Below are 19164 nucleotides of genomic sequence, written 5' to 3'. Positions count from 1 at the left end.
AAAAGATTGAACCCCATCTAGGAACGAGAAAATGAAAACCAAAATAAATAGTTATAGTAGACATGAAGGGGCTAAATAAAATATCTTCTTTTTATACATATATTTATAAAGCACTTATCTAAGTTTTATTTTTAAAAGAGACAGAGATTTGTATACGTAAATATGATTTAATATTAAGGTTTGTAGTGGAAACAAAATTTTTAGCTAAAAAAACACTTTTAGATTTTAATGTTAAAAAATTATCATTTACATCAACAAAACATTTTAATTCTTTTATTTTTTATCCAAATATTAATGAAATTTAAAATGTAATGGTAAAATTCAATATTAAATTAATAATACAGTGACAAATTACTTTACTTAAATTAAAAAAAATATATATGATGAACTTTATTTTTACAAGAAAAACAAGAGTTTAAAAATAAAAATTTAAAACTTAAACTTGTTATATAAATATATAACAAGTTTATGAGAATATTTCTTTGTTAATTAAAATTCAACATTTATGAGAATATTTCGAGATTAAAATCATGAATATATCAGTTGCTTTTATCCCATTACAAACACATTGAAAAGTAGTACTTTTTATCAGGTAAGTTTAAAGTTAAATAGTGATGAGTGGCCCCACTTCCAAAGAAACTATAGTCAAAGAAAAGGGGATGCTGAGAGAACAATTACTCCAACCAACACAGAAAGTTCAGTTTTGCCTAAGTTGGTACTGGATAAGTTCAGTTCCGGTAGCAGATGCAGTAACAGTATTCAGTTTTTATCTGCTTCGATAAATGTTCAAGTGCGATAATGGAAACAACAACAACAACAACAACATCAACATCAACAAAGCGATGTTTGGTTTTCGCTGTTAATGGACAGAGGTTTGAGCTGTTTAACGTAGATCCTTCTACTACTTTGCTACAGTTTATGCGTTCTCAAACTCCTTTCAAAAGTGTCAAGCTCAGCTGTGGGGAAGGTTTTTCTCTTTCTCTCTTTTCATTTGCCTCTATGTGTTTGAATATAATACTTTATTTTTTCTTTGATGGGTTAATGGATTTTCTTCTAATCAATCTACAGTTTTATTTGTTTACTTTTGGTCATGGTTTTTCATGACTTTTATATGTTTGATTGATGATTTTTCACAATTTTGGAGGCATATTTCGGTTTGACTGCCTATATATTTAGATTCTTCAGGGAAATGGAGTGGTTTGGAGTTCCCTACAATATGATAGCCATGTAAAGCTAATGGGTTGAAAATAGAATGTTTCAATGATTAGCTTTTTTCAGCTTGTTTACTTATTGACATAACTCATAAGCATTCTCTTTAAAGTTATTTTAAGTGAAATAAGATTGAAAATTTTAGATCTTAAAAGGAGAAGTAATTGTATTCTTATCCTCTGCTACCAAATGAATGATTTCTTATTATATTTTATTTTCTTAATGAAAGATTTCTTCCTATGCTAACAGGAGGTTGTGGTGCCTGCATTGTCCTACTTTCCAAGTATGACTCTGTCCATGACAAGGTTGAGGACTTCAGTGTGAATTCCTGCCTCACACTACTATGCAGTGTAAATGGATGCTCAATTACAACAGCTGAGGGAGTTGGGAATAGCAAGGATGGGTTCCATCCAATTCAAGAAAGATTCTCTGGTTTCCATGCTTCTCAATGTGGCTTTTGTACTCCTGGAATGTGTGTTTCTCTCTTTGCAGCTCTTGTCAATGCAGATAAGACTAATAGGCAAGAGCCCTGTCCTGGATTCTCCAAGCTGACAGTTTCTGAAGCAGAAAAATCTATTGCAGGAAATCTTTGTCGATGTACTGGTTATCGACCCATTGTTGATGCCTGTAAAAGTTTTGCCACTGATGTTGATATGGAGGATTTGGGATTTAACTCCTTTTGGAGAAAAGGTGAAAGCGATGAAGTAAAGCTGGGTAGATTACCTCCATACAATCGCAAGAATGCAACTTGTGTGTTTCCTGAGTTTCTAAAAAAGGAAACCACGATGGGTGCCAATCTGGACTCCGAAGGATATCATTGGTATAGTCCTGTTAGTCTTGAGCAGCTACAAAGTTTACTGCAAATCAATGAGGCTAATGATGGAACCTCAATGAAGATTATTGTTGGTAACACAGGAATGGGTTATTACAAGGAACTAGTACGCTATGACAAATACATTGATTTGAGATATATTCCTGAGCTTTCAATCATTAGAAAAGATCCTACAGGGATTGAAATTGGAGCAGCTGTGACCATTTCTAAAGCTATTGAAGCTTTGAAGGAAGAAAATGAAGTTGAATTTAGCCAAGAAGCTAAACTGGTGTTCAAAAAAATTGCTGACCACATGGAGAAGATTGCTTCAGGGTTCATTAGGAATTCAGCTAGTGTAGGCGGAAATTTGATAATGGCCCAGAGGAAACATTTTCCATCAGATATTGCTACAATACTACTTTCTGTGGATGCAATTTTGGACATAATGACTGGTCAGAAACGTGAAAAGCTGACACTAGAGGAGTTCCTTGGAAGGCCTCCACTGGAGTCAAAAAGTGTTCTGTTAAGTATTAAAATCCCATGCTGGGAGTCAAGTAGGGATGTTTCTTGTGGTAACTACACTAAGTTGCTGTATGAAACCTATCGAGCTGCACCACGTCCTCTTGGAAATGCACTGCCCTATTTGAATGCTACTTTCTCGGCTCCGGTGTCTCTCTGTAAGAATTCTACCGGACTTATGCTAAAAAACTGTCGGTTGGTGTTTGGTGCTTACGGGACCAAGCACTCGATTAGGGCAAGGGAGGTTGAGAAGTTTTTATCAGGGAAATTGCTAAGCATTGGTGTTCTGTATGAGGCTATTAAATTACTTGAAACTTTGGTAATACCTGAAGATGGTACCTCTAGTCCAGCTTATCGGTCAAGCTTGGCTGTTGGTTTTCTTTTTGAGTTCCTAAGCCCCTTAATTGACTCCCCGGTTGAAATTTCTGATGGTTTGCTTAATGGATATAATAGTACTTTGTTGTTTAAGAATTCAAATCAGGAACTAGATCAGTTTGGTCAGACCAAATTCCCACCTTTGTTGTCATCCTCAAAGCAGGTGATTCAATTAAATAATGAATATCATCCAGTTGGAGAGCCAATTACAAAAACTGGAGCCATCCTCCAAGCATCTGGTTTGTTATATCTTGCTTGCTATTCTATTTCTTCACAGCTGCTATTCTTTTTCTTCACAGCCTTAAGTTCAATACTGTTTTTCTGTATTTATTGATGCTTCTGTGTTGTTCCTTCATTGCGTAAAGCATGGCAAAGTTAAAGGATTTGGAGCATGAACTGGAAGCTATAATATGCTCAGTTATGCATGGATGCGAGTGAATGTGTGTATTTGGCCTTCTACTTCGCCAGACATATGCACCATTATAAACTTTTATAAGCATATTCTTCAAATTCACAAGATTATTTGACATATGAGCTTGATATTTAAAATATTAAACAGAAAAGTTACTATGATAAAATTGACGTGTTAGTTGTAAGTCATTGACAATAGATGTATCCCAGGTTTTCCTTTTGAAGTCACCTTTGTTTTTCCTTGTATCTGTAATCTTCATTATTTACTGATGCAAACTCTATACAATCAAATTGCTTATGTTCCTTACCCAGCCAATTATGTAGGTGAGGCTATTTATGTGGATGACATTCCTTCTCCAAAAAATTGTCTACATGGAGCATTTATTTATAGCACAGAGCCTCTGGCACGGGTGAAGGGCATAAAATTCAAACCTGGATTATCACCAGATGGAGTTATTGCAGTTATTTCTTTTAAAGACATTCCTGGGGTGAATTTGGGTTCTAAGACGGTACTTGGAACTGAACCTTTATATGCTGATGAGCTTACTGAAGGTGCTGGTCAGAGGATTGCCTTTGTGGTAATTCCATGTTATCATTGTCATTGTGTGTTGCTTTTTAATATCTAGCTTCTTCTTCTTTTCTTTTTAATTGTCATTATTATTGATGTGCTATAATGCTAATAAGTTTGTTTCACGGGCTTTGATTTCTGGTTTCACCAAAAAAAAAAAAAGTAGACATCTTTAGAACTTGATTATGGAAATTACTATTTCAGGTTGCAGATACTCAGAAAAATGCAGACATCGCTGCCAATCTTGCAGTGGTTGTTTATGACAAGGAAAATCTAGAACCACCAATATTATCTGTAGAAGAGGCAGTTGAGAGATGTAGCTTTTTCAAAGTCCCTCCTTCTCTTTATCCTAAACAGGTTGGTGATTTATCTAAAGGAATGGCTGAAGCTGATCACCGAATTCTCTCCGCTGAGGCAAGTTCATATTTTATTGTGCTTCTTCCTCCCTATTACACAAATTCCCTAATCTTTTCCTCTCTGAATAACTACCTCTGCAATATATTTATTTGGCATTCTTTTTTTAAATTTAACCATCCTACGATTTATAGAGACTCATGACTTAGTAGAACTAATCATTAACTTTTATGGTGGAAATTTGCTAATGTTTCTGTTAAATTGTTACATCTAGATCAAACTTGGGTCACAATACTATTTTTATATGGAGACACAAACTGCTCTTGCTGTGCCAGATGAGGATAACTGCATGGTGGTGTACAGTTCTATCCAATGCCCTGAGTTTGCACATGATACCATAGCTAGATGTCTCGGTGTTCCTGGCCATAACATTCGTGTGATTACTAGAAGGCTTGGAGGAGGATTTGGTGGAAAGGGTGTAAAAGCCATGGCTGTATGTTTCGCTTTCTTCCTTTTTTTTTTTTTTAATTACTAGTTTTGACACGTGATATTTATGTTTAAAAATTCATTTCAATAAATATTTTTTATAATATGATAATAATAAATAATAATAATAATAATTTAATTTTGATTTTATATAATAATATGTAAATTTTGATAACTTTTGATATAATTTTGATTTTGGTTTAATATAAGTATAATTTGATAACTTTTTATACAATTTTAATTTTGATAACTTTTAATAAAATTTTAGTAACTTTTGATACAATTTTGATAATCATTGATAAAACTTTGATAACTTTTTAATATAATTTTAATAATTAACTTTCTGGTAACTTAGAATATACTTTTAATAATCGTTGATAAAATTTAAGTTATCATATATTAAACAATGAATTCCTGTAAGAAAAGCAAATTCAATTCTAGTATAGGACAATTTTTTTTATATAATAACAGTTTCATTTACATTTAGATTTTTTTCACTAAATTTTTTTATTAAATAGGTTCGTTGTAGGTTTATCTAAATCTCCAAAGATAAAATTTCTATTTTCGTTTCTACTAGTAATTAAGATTCCATTTCTAACAACTTTAAGTCTAAAAAAATTATCAATAATTGATAATTAAGTTATTATTGATTATTATTATATTATCCAGTAATTTATTACTAAGCTATAAATGATATATTATTAAATCATCAATGATTTATTATTAAATTAACATTAATTTACTATTAATTTATGAATGATTTATTATTAAGCTATGCATAATTTACTATTAAATTGTTAATGATTTACTATTAAGTTATTGATAATTTATTATAAAGTTATAATTGATTTACTATTAATTTATTGGTGATTTACTACAAAACTAATAAATAATTAACTAATTTACTACTAAATTATTATTGATTTACTATGAAATTATTAATAATTATGTTATTATGTATTATTATTATGTTATCATTGATTTATTATTTATTTTTTGATTATTTACTACAAAATAATCATAAATTTATTGCTAAATTAACCATGATTCATTATCAAGTTATCAGTAATTTATATTAAATTATCTATAATTTATTATTAAGTTATTTAATTATTAAATTATTGATGACTAATTGTTTCTAAGTTATATTGATTTATTGTTAAGTTTCAACAATTAACTACTAAATTATTATTGATTTACTATTAAAATATTTATAATTTACTATTAAGTTTATCAATTAATTATTACTAAATTAAAATTTATTTACCATTAAGTTATCACTAATTTACTATTAAAGTATCATTGATTTATTATTAAGTTATAAAAAATTAACAACTAAATTATTGCTTATTTTTATTAAACTTTCATTAATTTACTAATATATTATTATTCATTTAAAATTATGAAACATGAAATTTAAGTTTTTTTTTTTTATATATATGAGATAATCTTTCTATATAATAGTATTTATTATTTTATTCGATTTAGAATTTTTTCACTTATTCTTTTTATTAAATAGGTTCATGGTAAATTTATCTTAATCTTTAAAATGAAAGTTTTAACTTTGTTTTTGCTAATAACTAGAGTTCAATCCTTAGCAACTTTAAATATAAAAAAAATTGTTGATGATTGAAAATTAAGTTATTAGTTATTTATTATTAAGTTATCAAAGATTTACTATTAAATTATCAATGATTTATATTTAATTTATGAGTGATTTACTATTAAGTTATGATTTGTTGATAATTTATTGTAAATTTATAGTTGATTTATTACTAATTTATCGATGATTCACTAAAAAATTATTAATAATTAATATACTATTAAATTATTATTGATTTACACTTAATTTATTAGTAATTTACTATTATATTATTAGTGATTTACTATTAAATTATTAATTTATTATTAAATTATCAATGATTTACTATTATATTTTTATATATTTACTATTAGTTTATTATTGATTTACTACTTAATTTATGATTATTTACTATAAAATTATTATTAATTTACTATTAAACTATCTATGATTCACAATCAAGTTATTACTAATTTATATTAAATTATACATAATTTATTATAAAGTTATTATTGACTAATTATTATGTTATAGATTTATTATGATTCACAATCAAGTTATTACTAATTTATATTAAATTATACATGATTTATTATAAAGTTATTATTGACTAATAATTATGTTATAGATTTATTACTAAGTTATACCGATTTACTTTTAAATTTTTAATTATTAAATACTAATTTATCATTTATTTACTACTAAGTAATTTATGATTTACTACTATCAATTAATTACTGTTAAACTGAAATTAATTTACTATCAAATTATTACTAATTTACTATAAAGTTATTATTGATTTATTTTTATCATTAATTAATTACTGCGTTATTACTTATTTTTTATTAAGTTTCCTTGATTTAGTATTATGTTATTATACATTTACAACTATGTTATAATTGATTTACAATTAAGGTATTATATACATATTATTATATTATTAATGATTTATTAAAAGTTATCAATTATTTATTACCAAATTATCATTTATTTACTATTAAATTATCACTAATTTACTACTAAATTATCAATTATTAGTATCGTATTATACTGATTACATTTAAGTTTTCACTAATTCATTATTAAGTTATTAATTATATATTACTATATTATCATTTATTTGTGTATATATAAAAAAAGTAATCACAATATATGCTAGATGATATAATTTGCAAGGTAGAGAAAAAAAGAAAAAAAGTTCAAGTGTAAATGACTTAAAAAGTATGAGTAAATGCTCTTAATTTATTATCCATAGCTTAACATGTAATAATAAGTTAAATCATAATTTTTTATACTAATTCAAATATTAAAAATAAATTAAATAAATATATACAACATATATTAAATCAATATTTCTAAACTTTTCTTCAAATTTTTTAGTTCAAGGTAAAATAGTACATATTAAGATAAGCATTATTAATGATTTGATTGAATTATTAGTGTATGTATTTTCATACCTATCAACGAAGTACAATTACATATAAAAAAATAAAAAATTTGAAGTGTTCTATTATTAATGGAAGTAATAAACTTTGCCTTATGTTTCTATTTTTAAGTATACAATTTTTGGTAAAAATTTGTTATATATATATATATATATATATATAATAAAAGAAATGAGAACGCATTTACAAAATAAAATTTATAAAAATGAAATAGACAATAATTTTAAAAAATATTAAATTCATAATAATTATTTTTGTATTCCCCATAAAATTTTTTTCTACTAAACAAAAACATGGTATATTTTTAATTTTTGCTTTATTCTTATTATCATCATTCAAAATAAAATTTTTTAATATTTTGATACCAATCAACTTCTTCATTTGGAAAGAATAAAGAATATTTCGTATTTTTCATGAAAAATTTCTTTTACTAAATGAAAAGACGATAGATTTTAAATTGTTGCTTCATTCTTATTACCATCATTCAAAATAACTTTTCTAATATTTTGATGTCAATAAGCTTTTTTATTTGGAAAGAGTAAAAAATATTGTAAAAGGTCATAATGACCAAAATAATGTTTAACTATATGTTGTTTTCATGAATGATTTTGAACTATAATATGATCTATTTCAAATGAAATGCTTGAATTATTTCCTTCAACCTATATAGTAGTAATTTGATTAAAAAATAAACGATTATAAACTCGTTGATCTAAATTAATTTTTTTACAATATAAATTTCAAAATCCTAAAAAAAAATCCTTTAATCTCTACAAAATTTGAGTGTAAATTTTTTGTTATAAAATTATCATCAGTATTTTTATCATTTTTGTACTTAAATTTTCATTGTATTGTATACTCATTTTATTTTAAAATTTATTACTGGTATCGTAAAATTATAGTTAAAATAACATAAATTAATTAACTTAAATTTGAAACAATTTAAAACTTTAATTGAATATAAATAATTTTTTATATATTTTAAAATTTAATGAAATTAAAACTAATATAATTATAAAATGAACTAACTTGACTGAATTTCAATTAATTTTAAAACGTCACAATTTGGTAATTATTTAAAACTTGAAATAATTGAACATAACCAAAATCTCTGAATTAAAATAGTACCAAATTAAAATTCATTATTTGTTGTTTAGCTTCTATAACAATTTGAAAGTTTTTTATTTAAGCTTTTTCTCTTCACCTTCAATATTTGATTTTTATTGTCTTTGTGATTGAATTAGTTAATTAATTTTAAAAGTATTTCTAAAGTGAAATTGCAATTATAAGTAATTTACTATAATTTATTTTATTTAAATTTAGGATGATTTGAATCAACTTTTTAAACAAAGAAAAGCATGCATCAATTATTGAGTTAAATTTGCTTATGTGCATAAGTAAATAATTGAGTACACTATGAATAAAAGTAGATGATAAAACTTAACTCCACCTAATTGATCGTTAATCTAAGTCTTAAATTCAACTCGAAAGTATAAAAAATTAAAATTCAAAGTGATTGAAATATTAAATATATAATTGAATAAAGATTTATCAAATAAATTTTGCTAATAAATGCCTTTAAATCATTTTAAGTTTAGTTAAATTATAATATATAATAATTTTTTTATTTTAGATGTAGATTGGTAATTAATTTGATGAATTTCAATTCTTTTGAACAAATATTATCTAATACGATAACCTCAAAATTTTTTTACAACAATGAACATTTTTCTATTGATATAAAATAGAAAAGAAATGAGTATATCATATTTCTCCAAATAAAATAGTTTCCTATTAATCCCAAAGAAATTGGAAATAAATGTATTTGTATATTTTTCATTCAAACATCATGTAGCAATAACCTTATTTGTCATATAGAGATGATAGAGTTAAATATAACAATCTTTTATCTCATTTTTTTGTTTGAAATAATCTTTCATTGGTGCTTTCATTAATTGAATGTAATTGTACATTTTATCAATTGAAAGTTTAATTTTTCTTTTATTTTAAAATTTTTATTATACAAAAATTTTTATTATATAAAATAACAAAATGCATAATTTTAAAAAATAAAATAAAAACAAATTCTTTACCTTGGTAATTGTCATATTTTTTTAAAAAAATTTCAATTCTAAGAAAATCAAATTTGTTATGTAAACCTATACAATTTATGATGATTTTATTTTTAATATTAATAACATAAATTTTCATAAATAAATGTAATTTTGGCATAAACATATTCAAAAAATAGTTATAATGAATTTTGTTACATCTTGAAAGAATACATAAAAAAACCAATTAATTTTACTTCACTTAATAATATTTTACTTAGAATAATTCACGTTGGATCATTTAACTATCTGAATTATTTGATAGGAAAAATCATTTTATTTATAAAAAAAAGATTAAGAACAAAAAAGTTCTTTAAATTAAAATTTATAAAAAAATTACTAATGATATTTTAATCAATTACTTTAAATATTTTTTAAATTAAAATTTTATTAAAAGTATTTTAATAATTCGCTTTTAGCACTTTTAATCTAATTATAAAAAAGAGCTAGTAATAAAAAATTCATTTAAATTAAATTTTATAAAAATATTTACCAAGAAAATCTTAGGCAATAACTTTTAACACTTGTAGAATTAAAATTTTAAATAGTTTAATTGCACATAAATTTTATTTTTAATTTTAGTTGATTTAAATTAAATTTAAATGAATGAATAAAATTATATATGTTTTTAAGGATAAAGTTGTTAATTTAAAAATTTATAGGGGTATTTAAATTGATCACTATTAATATTTTTAGAATTTACATTTTTATCTATAGATAGATAAAATATATTATTTTCTTATTTTGAAAATAGTTGCTTCTCTATTTTGAAAAAGCTTTTTCTATTTTCGAGCCTCAGATTGATTTTTTTAAAAAAATTGTGTAATCAATATTGAATTAGATCAACTAGTTTATTAAGAAGATAACCTCGATGTTAATTTAGATGAGGATTTGTTTGGTATAATCAGCCGAAAATACTAATTCATCTCTGTCAAATTTAATTTAATGGTAGTGGATATAGTAACAATTCAATGGGTTAGATCCACTTTTTCTTTTATTGATTTCTTATCTCAATTTTTCTAAACAAATTTGATTGGTGTAATACTTTGCAAAATAAATATGTGGGATTTTATTTCCATCCAAGTTTTGTTTGTTTGCTTGGAAGATAGGAAAGAGTAAATCGAGTCATAGATGCTTGATTTAGTAAAACTTACGAGAGAGGAAAACTTCTGAATCTTAGTGTTCAGCTGGTTTTGTCTGACATTGGCATTTATATATTCAGCGATTATATTGGATATACTGAAGCATGTGAAAAAGAATGCATATAAGTTAATTGGAGTTTCTAGGTATAACTTAACTACCTTTAAAATGGTTTGGATCTAATGCCAACTAATTTGTACCTTATGAAGTAGTGTATAGAGCAACCAATGCAGAATTATTAAGTTGTTTTCTGTGTAACTTATTTGGTCTGGATCATGTATCCTGATATAAACTGGCTAGTTACCGGCTTTTCATCTGTCATTGATGAAAAACAATAGAAGACGCATAGCTCAGGCACAAAACAAAAGGATATTTCTATTCAGAGATACATGATCTGTATCATGTCAAACCTGGTAATTTGCAAACCTTGTGGTCAGCTAATGGTGCGTAATTGGGTTTGTTATGACTTATGTGTGCTAGTAAAGGGCCAGCATAAATAGTTCTATATTTTCTTGTAGAAATAAGATAAAAAATAAATAGAAAGAAGAGTAAAGAAAGATCTGCATCAAAGTATAGCAAAGAGCAAATACATCCAACAAGTTCATTGTAATGCATCTAATCAAATATGTCTGTTGGTTCAGTGTATCCTGTTTTCTTTTTCCTTTTTCCTTATTGAAATTGACAGGAGAACTGCTTAGATTACCAAAGAATATTATCCAGAAATTACGGCTAATTTAAGCATATAATTGGAGGTTCACTGTTTTAAAGGAATTAATGCTAAAGTGATTCTTGATCCTCTGTCATGCATGACATCACCCTAATTTTTGTTGCTTCTAAATTTTAAAGCTACTCTCATCACTAGTTAGTATTTATATAATTTAATTATATTCCATTCATGTAGCTACAGACTGCTTACCATGTGATGTTATAGGTTGCAACAGCATGTGCGGTTGCTGCTTACAAATTACAGCGTCCAGTCAGAATATATGTCAATCGCAAGACAGATATGATAATGTCAGGAGGAAGGCATCCAATGAAGATAACTTACAGTGTAGGATTCAAAGCTAATGGGAAGATCACAGCCCTAAAACTTGATATATTAATTGATTCAGGGATGTTTGTGGATGTAAGTCCAATTATGCCAATGCATATGCTAGGTGCACTTAAAAAGTATGACTGGGGTGCTTTATCTTTTGATATAAAGCTTTGCAAAACAAATCTTCCAAGTAGAGCAGCGATGAGAGCCCCGGGAGATGGACAGGCCTCATTTATTGCTGAAGCTGTAATTGAACATGTTGCATCTGCCCTTTCCATGGAAGTGGATTCTGTCAGAAATATTAATCTCCACACTCACAACAGCCTTGACTTATTTTTTGCTAGTGTTGCAGGTGAACCTTTGGAGTATACTTTACCTTCCATATGGGATAAGTTGGCCAATTCTTCAAGCTTTTACCATAGGACTGAAATGATAAAAGAATTTAATAGGTGTCATAAATGGAAGAAAAGAGGAATTTCAAGGGTACCTATTGTGCATGAAGTGGCAATGAGAGCAACCCCAGGGAAGGTAAGCATTCTACGTGATGGATCTATTGTTGTTGAGGTCGGAGGAATTGAGATGGGCCAGGGTCTCTGGACAAAAGTAAAACAGATGATTGCATATGCCCTTAGTTTGGTTAAATGTGGTGGAACAGAAGACCTTTTAGAGAAAGTAAGGGTCATAGAAGCTGATAGTTTGAGCATGATTCAGGGAGGTTTTACTGCAGGAAGCACGACATCCGAGTCAAGCTGTGAAGCAGTCAGACTTTGCTGCAATATCTTGATTGAAAGACTTGTCCCCCTCAAGGAAAGGTTGCTGGAGCAAATGGGGTCTGTAGAATGGGAAACGCTGATTCTTCAGGTAGCCTTCTACGCTTCTAAAACGTTTTTGCTTCCTCATTTTCTTTTCCGCTTTGGGGTACTTAGAGAATGACATCAGTATACTTCTCATTCTGGTGCTTTTCACTTCTTTAGAATCCTTGGAAGCTCAAGATCTTATATTCACTTCTTATCATGAAAAGGAAAAATGAAAAAAAAAAATCAAGAATCTTATGATTTTATTCTTTAAAAAAAAGCTGATTCAATAATTGGAAAATTAGCAACTGAAGCTTTACTATCTATTTTGTGGACAATGCAACCTTTTGTGATTTAAGGTTTTTGAAACATCTGACCATGTTAAAGGCATTTCATGTTAGTGCACATTTATTTATATGCAACTACACGGCTGCTATGCCCTGATTGATTTTGTTTAATGATTTTAGCAGAGGCTCTTATTCCTAGGCTAAAAAATGCTGGTGAAATGAGAGAAAATTATTGGAATGAAGTTTAAGTGGGCCTCTTCTCTTATTACTTCTTTTGCTTATGCTCTTTAAATGATGGGAACTGGTCTTTTGGAAACATATTGTTGTAATGATGAATTATTAATATGTATTTTCTTTGAAATTTTCATGATCATACAGAATGTAATCATTGCAGCTTCCCACTTTTCATCTCCTGCATGCAGGCATATCTTAATTCTATAAACTTATCGGCAAGTACACTATACGTACCAAACTCTTCTACCATGCGATACCTGAACTATGCCGCTGCAGTGAGCGAGGCAAGTACATCTATATGCCCTATTTTGCTTTTGTTTCATGCTTGCATTGAAATTAATGCAGTCCTTGTTGAAGTACCCTTGGATTTGTGCCATTGAACATGACATGGTCAACTTCGTTACATTTGGGGAACCAATCATACCATAATCTTGGCCTGATTTCATAGTTAACTAATTTCAAACCTGTTACATTGCAGGTAGAAGTAAACCTTATAACAGGGGAAACCACAAATCTGCGGACAGATATTATATATGACTCTGGTAAAAGCTTAAACCCTGCTGTGGATTTAGGACAGGTTAGCCTGGATACAATCCTTAGCTTTTAACCTTTATTTATTTGTTGCTATGTTATGTCAGCATTCTCAAATTTCTCTCTCGACATTTAAGCATGTTTGCTATAGACGGATTTTATCTGTGTACATATGCTTTAGGATTTTCTTAACGACTGACTGAAAGTTCTATTTCACTTTGTTCTAGTAAGTTCATTGCTTGGCATGATCTATGTGATAAGTAAACTCAAGAAGTGAACGATTATGTTTTGCAGATTGAAGGAGCTTATGTTCAAGGAATTGGGTTTTTTATGCTTGAAGAATACAACACAAATTCAGATGGATTAGTGATTGAAGATAGCACATGGACTTACAAGATCCCTACAGTGGACACCATACCCAAACAATTTAATGTTGAAATCCTGAACAGTGGAAATCATAAAAATCGTGTTCTTTCTTCGAAAGGTAAGTTCAAGTTTCATCAAATCTTATTCCAATTTTCTCTATGCTTTGAATTTAATCATAGTGAATATAGCTCGACATTACAGAATGACAAATACTTCTACATTGTTTTTTCACTATGAAAGAAAACTCAAACAAACAATTCTTACATGAATAAGAAAAGAATAGGTGATTCTTTTGGCAAGATTGGTAAACATAATACTTACTGCAAATCTCTACTCTCTTTTCCTGTGCAGCTTCTGGTGAGCCGCCATTAACTCTAGCAGTTTCAGTTCACTGTGCTACAAGGGCAGCTGTAAGAGAAGCCAGGCAGCAGCTTCTTTCATGGAGTGGCCAAAACGAGTCAGATTCAACATTCTGCCAATTGGACGTACCTGCCACCATGCCTGTGGTGAAGGAACTATGTGGGCTTGATAGCATTCAGAAGTTCTTGCAATGGACAATTGGAAAAATCTGATCAGGTTAAAAATTTTAGTGTATTCACATGTAAACTACAATAAGTTAGGGATCTCTGGATAAAAAATAAGAGGGAAAAGCTTGTTTCGTCTTGTTGAAGAAAACATAATATTATAAATATGAAAAGGATCAAGTTACATACGTGGAAACTTAATTAGTTTTACCCCTTTTTATAATTCATTGTATATAATATTTTAAAAACCAAATCCATAATATTTTAGCTTGGATTCGAGAATTTGGCTCAATGATATATATATATATATATCATTCAATAAGCTGATTTCGGATCTCTAATTTTTCAAATAAAAAAATGGCTTGATGTATTTAAAATGAGGTTATTCAAAGGTTGGCAGTGTGCATTTGGCTTTTGAAACCATTTCTATCATATTTTCAAGGAAAATACATTTTCATAAGAGTATTAATTAATTATAAAATTTTACTGAAATAATTGGTTAACATTCTAAATTTATATTATCTATATTACTATCTATTAAAAGAATCTCTTGAGCCTTTTACACATGACAACTGTTATATTTTTAGGTTTAGTTGGTTTTGGGGTTAATAGGTTTTTGGATGTGAAAAAATGGGAATTGTTTTTTGAGTTGGATTTTATTTGAGAGAATCTATTTTAGTATATGGTTTTGTTTTACATTTTTTTTTGTTTTATTTGATACGTAAAATAAAATTGTAATATTAATTTTTAATCTCTCACTAAATTTTATACGTGTAACTTTCAAAATTTTTTATTTGGTATATAAATCTAAATATAATACATTTAAATATCTTTAATTTTATTTTTATAATACATTATAGAAAAATTATTAAACTAAACCAAACTAAGCGAAATGGGGTTACCAGACTTGCAGTATTAATTTACACATCAATTCATCAACTTAGGTACATATATTATATAATGCAAATTGCGAAGATCAATTTATATTAATGTTAAAAAGTTAAATTATTTTTTTATCTTTTTATATAATTAGCAAATTACAATTATACTACTAAATACTAATATATATACTTTACATATTTTTTCAAAATTTCAAAACATGCACACGTGTTATTAAAAATTATTTAAGCTTTTTTTTCATAGACAAACGGCTTTAAAAATGATACAAAATTATATAAAAAAAATATAAAAGTGACAGTTTGAAATTGATAAAAAAATCATATAAATTTAACAAAAAAAATATATTTCAAATTTAACGTATCGATATAAATTATAATACGATAATTTTTATATTTTACGTATATTTAAAATAAAACAAAAATAACATAAATATAAAAATTACTAATTATATCCATCTATAAGACAAATGACTTAAACTAATGTACACATGCTTTTTTTTCTTTAATTTAGAAAAGAGAGATTCAACTCAACCATTTGAAAATGACAAAGAAAATACATGAACCTATGATTAATCAAATCAAATATCTTGATATTTGGTTTGATCTTGGCATTCTATTAATTAGTAAATGTTCACCATTTCTTCACTTTCTTTAAGAATTAAAAAACAAAGAAAAAAGTGATGGATGGCAGTCCAAAATTGACAACGGTAAGCCATTGAGATTGAGAGACGAGTTAACGTTTGTACATAATAGTTAAATATAAAAATAGTTCTTTATATTATATATTTTTATTAATTTGATACCTTAATAAATAAAATTTACAGATAAATATTTGAATTTTTATTTCATACTACACTTTAATAATCCAAATAAATAATTTTAATCAAATTACTAATTTGACGATAATATCTCATAAAATCATGACACATGTTTAAAATATTTAGTTATTACCGTATCATCATTCCCATATTAGCATTAGAAATTTTTTTTTAAAAATCTAACAAAAATATGAAAGTTCTTTAAAATTTTAAAAATTTAGAAAAAAATCTTAAAAATTAAAAAAGTCTACAAATATCTAAGATATTAAAAAATTTCCAAAAATTTTAGAAAAAGTTGAAAGTTTTAAAAAAAATGAAAAATTAAGAAAAATTCAAAAAAAAAATTCTTAAAACTAAAAAATAAAAAGTAAAATTTCCTAAAATTTTCCCCAAAATTCAAAAAATTAAAATTTTTTTAAAAATTTTAAAAATTAAAAAATTTTAAAAAATATGAAATATTTAAAAATAGTAAAAAATAAAACAAAAAATTAAAAAAAGATAATTACGAAAAATTAAAAAACTTTATAAAAATTGAAAATATGAAAAAAAATCAATATATTAAAATGAAAAATAAAGTTTGGCCGTAAGTAATTTTTTCAGTATTTTTAATTTTTTTTGCATTTATGATTTTTTGTTGTGATTTTTAAAAAAAAAATTTCCAACTTTTTTAATTTTTTAGAATTTTTTTAAATTCATAGGATTTTGTTATTTTTTTTAAGTTTTTCTAGTATTTTTCCAAAATATATTTTTTACTTTTTATAGATTTTTTCTTTCTGGACTTTTTTTTTTCTAAAAATTTTCAAATTTTTTGAAGTTTTTGAGAATTTTTTATATTTTTAGATTTTTATAAAATTTTAGGATTATTTTTTTTAATTTTTAATATATTACAGTAAATTTTTTTGAAATTTTTAAAATTTTAAAATTAAAATTTAGGATTTTTTAATATTTTTCATATTTGTTTGAGATTTTGGCAATTTTTTGAAAATTTACTATTTACTATTTTCTAATTTTTAGTTTTTTATTTTTTTTGTTTTCCAAATTTTGTTTTTGAATTTTTTGAATTTTACCTTTTTTCAATTATTTGGAATTTTTTAAAATTTTGTAATTTTTTAAATTTTTTAGAAAATTTTTATAATTTTTTATTTTTGGAAAATTTAATGATTTTCTAATTTTTAGATTTTGAATTTTTTAAATTTTCTAAAATATTTTTGAATTTTTTATTTTAAAATATTTTTTAGATATTTTAAATATTTTGAATTTTCTTCTAACGTGATGTAATAAAAATACTGAAATGTATAACAGAATAAAAATTCAAATACCTACTTGTGAATTTTTTTTATTAATTATCAAATTGACAAAAAATATATGTACTTAAACTATTTTTGTATTTAACCCTCTACATAATCTGTGTTTTTTTTTTTTTTTTTGTTTTACAAATCCATTGATATCATTCGTTTAATCTGTTTGGCATCACCATTCAATTCATATAATTGTTATTTTTCGTCAAATCCATCATTTTAATTTTTAAATAGCCCCATATATAAATATTCAAAAATTTTTACCATTTTCATATATTTTGGTTCACTGAATGGGAGATGGGACAGTAAGATTTGAACTTTCACCTTACATAACTTTCTAAACTTTTTTAATCATTAGAGCAATAAACTATATATATATATATATATATATATATATATATATTCTCATTAAACATCAAAGCTTCTTTAATATATGATTATAATGAGAAACCTCGGATGAACTTAATAACATAATATTTAGAGAAATATTTTGGGTTAAATATTATTATTTTTCCTTTAATTATAATATTTTTGGTCGTATTGATTCTTATAGAATTAAAAATTATAATTAAATATCTATAATTTCACTGCATCAAATCTTTTATTAATAATTACAGGAAAAATGTCACAAGATTATCAACTAAACGAACATGTAATCTCCACATCATCAATGGAACCATCGCCATATCATCAAAAGGTGGTTTCATTTTAAAATTATTTTGAGTTAAAAAATTTTAAAATTTTAAAAAAAGTTTTAAAAATTTAAAATTTAAAAAGAGCAATTTTTTCAAATGGGTTAAATACTCATTTGTCTTATATGTTGCACTTTTTGGTTAATTTAATACTTCAATAAATAAATTTGTCGATTTGGTATTTAAACTTTAATTATGTTGTTTACTTTAGTATTTCGAATGAATACTATTAATTAATTTACTGACATGATATAAACATTTAATAAAATTTTGACATGTGTCAAAATGTATAATTAACAACACTTCATCAATTGACAATTAGTCTTAAGGAGCATTTGATTCAAAAAAAGTTAAATTACTAATTGAAATCTTACTTTTCGCAATTTGATTTATTAGTTTAGTTTACGAAATTTGATTCCTAAGATTTTCTAAACTTTCTAACAGTGTTAAAAGTGAAAGGTGATAGCTTTAAATTAGAAACCACAACTATGAGGTTTTTAAGATTCTTTGTGGAATGTAAAATTTATCCCACTTTTACCTTTAATAATAATTTTTTATGGTTTATTTTACCCTTAACAATCAACATAATTGCATGATATATCAAGACTCATTCTAACATGCAAAGCTCCATATGATTAGACACTTGGCAATGATAACGTGTAATTGAAATTTTA

General features: G+C 25.7%; 1 protein-coding gene across 2 annotated transcripts; it reads left to right on the top strand.

Moving 5' to 3' along the window:
- Positions 1-681: 681 nt before the first annotated feature.
- LOC111285136 (indole-3-acetaldehyde oxidase-like) lies at positions 682-14984 on the top strand. Of its 2 annotated transcripts, none has more exons than XM_022874401.2 (10): positions 682-967; positions 1459-3153; positions 3650-3903; positions 4098-4307; positions 4522-4740; positions 11943-12908; positions 13551-13646; positions 13841-13939; positions 14188-14377; positions 14611-14984. In XM_022874401.2, exons 1-10 carry the CDS (start codon positions 799-801, stop codon positions 14829-14831), a joined length of 4119 nt encoding a protein of 1372 aa, XP_022730136.2. In that variant the 5' UTR covers positions 682-798; the 3' UTR covers positions 14832-14984. The 2 variants fall into 2 exon arrangements, with proteins under 2 accessions (XP_022730136.2, XP_089618113.1); XM_089761987.1 differs by having other exon boundaries at positions 13551-13650; positions 13845-13939.
- The last annotated feature ends 4180 nt before the right edge of the window (positions 14985-19164 follow it).

This window comes from Durio zibethinus, chromosome 6, assembly GCF_047325235.1.
Source record: "Durio zibethinus cultivar Kanyao isolate XHJ-2024 chromosome 6, ASM4732523v1, whole genome shotgun sequence".
In the NCBI taxonomy this organism is placed as follows: Eukaryota; Viridiplantae; Streptophyta; class Magnoliopsida; order Malvales; family Malvaceae; genus Durio; species Durio zibethinus.
The sequence above is the reverse complement of the archived record's forward strand: the minus strand, read 5'-3'. Positions and strand labels throughout refer to the sequence as shown.

What these genes read in the sequence shown, in the direction of transcription:
- LOC111285136 (XM_022874401.2), top strand. Translation starts at nt 799, where the DNA reads ATGGAAACAACAACAACAACAACAACATCAACATCAACAAAGCGATGT. An exon ending in CAAGCTCAGCTGTGGGGAAG is followed by an intron (nt 968 to 1,458) that starts GTTTTTCTCTTT and finishes CTATGCTAACAG; the next exon opens with GAGGTTGTGGTGCCTGCATT. An exon ending in ACCGAATTCTCTCCGCTGAG is followed by an intron (nt 4,308 to 4,521) that starts GCAAGTTCATAT and finishes TGTTACATCTAG; the next exon opens with ATCAAACTTGGGTCACAATA.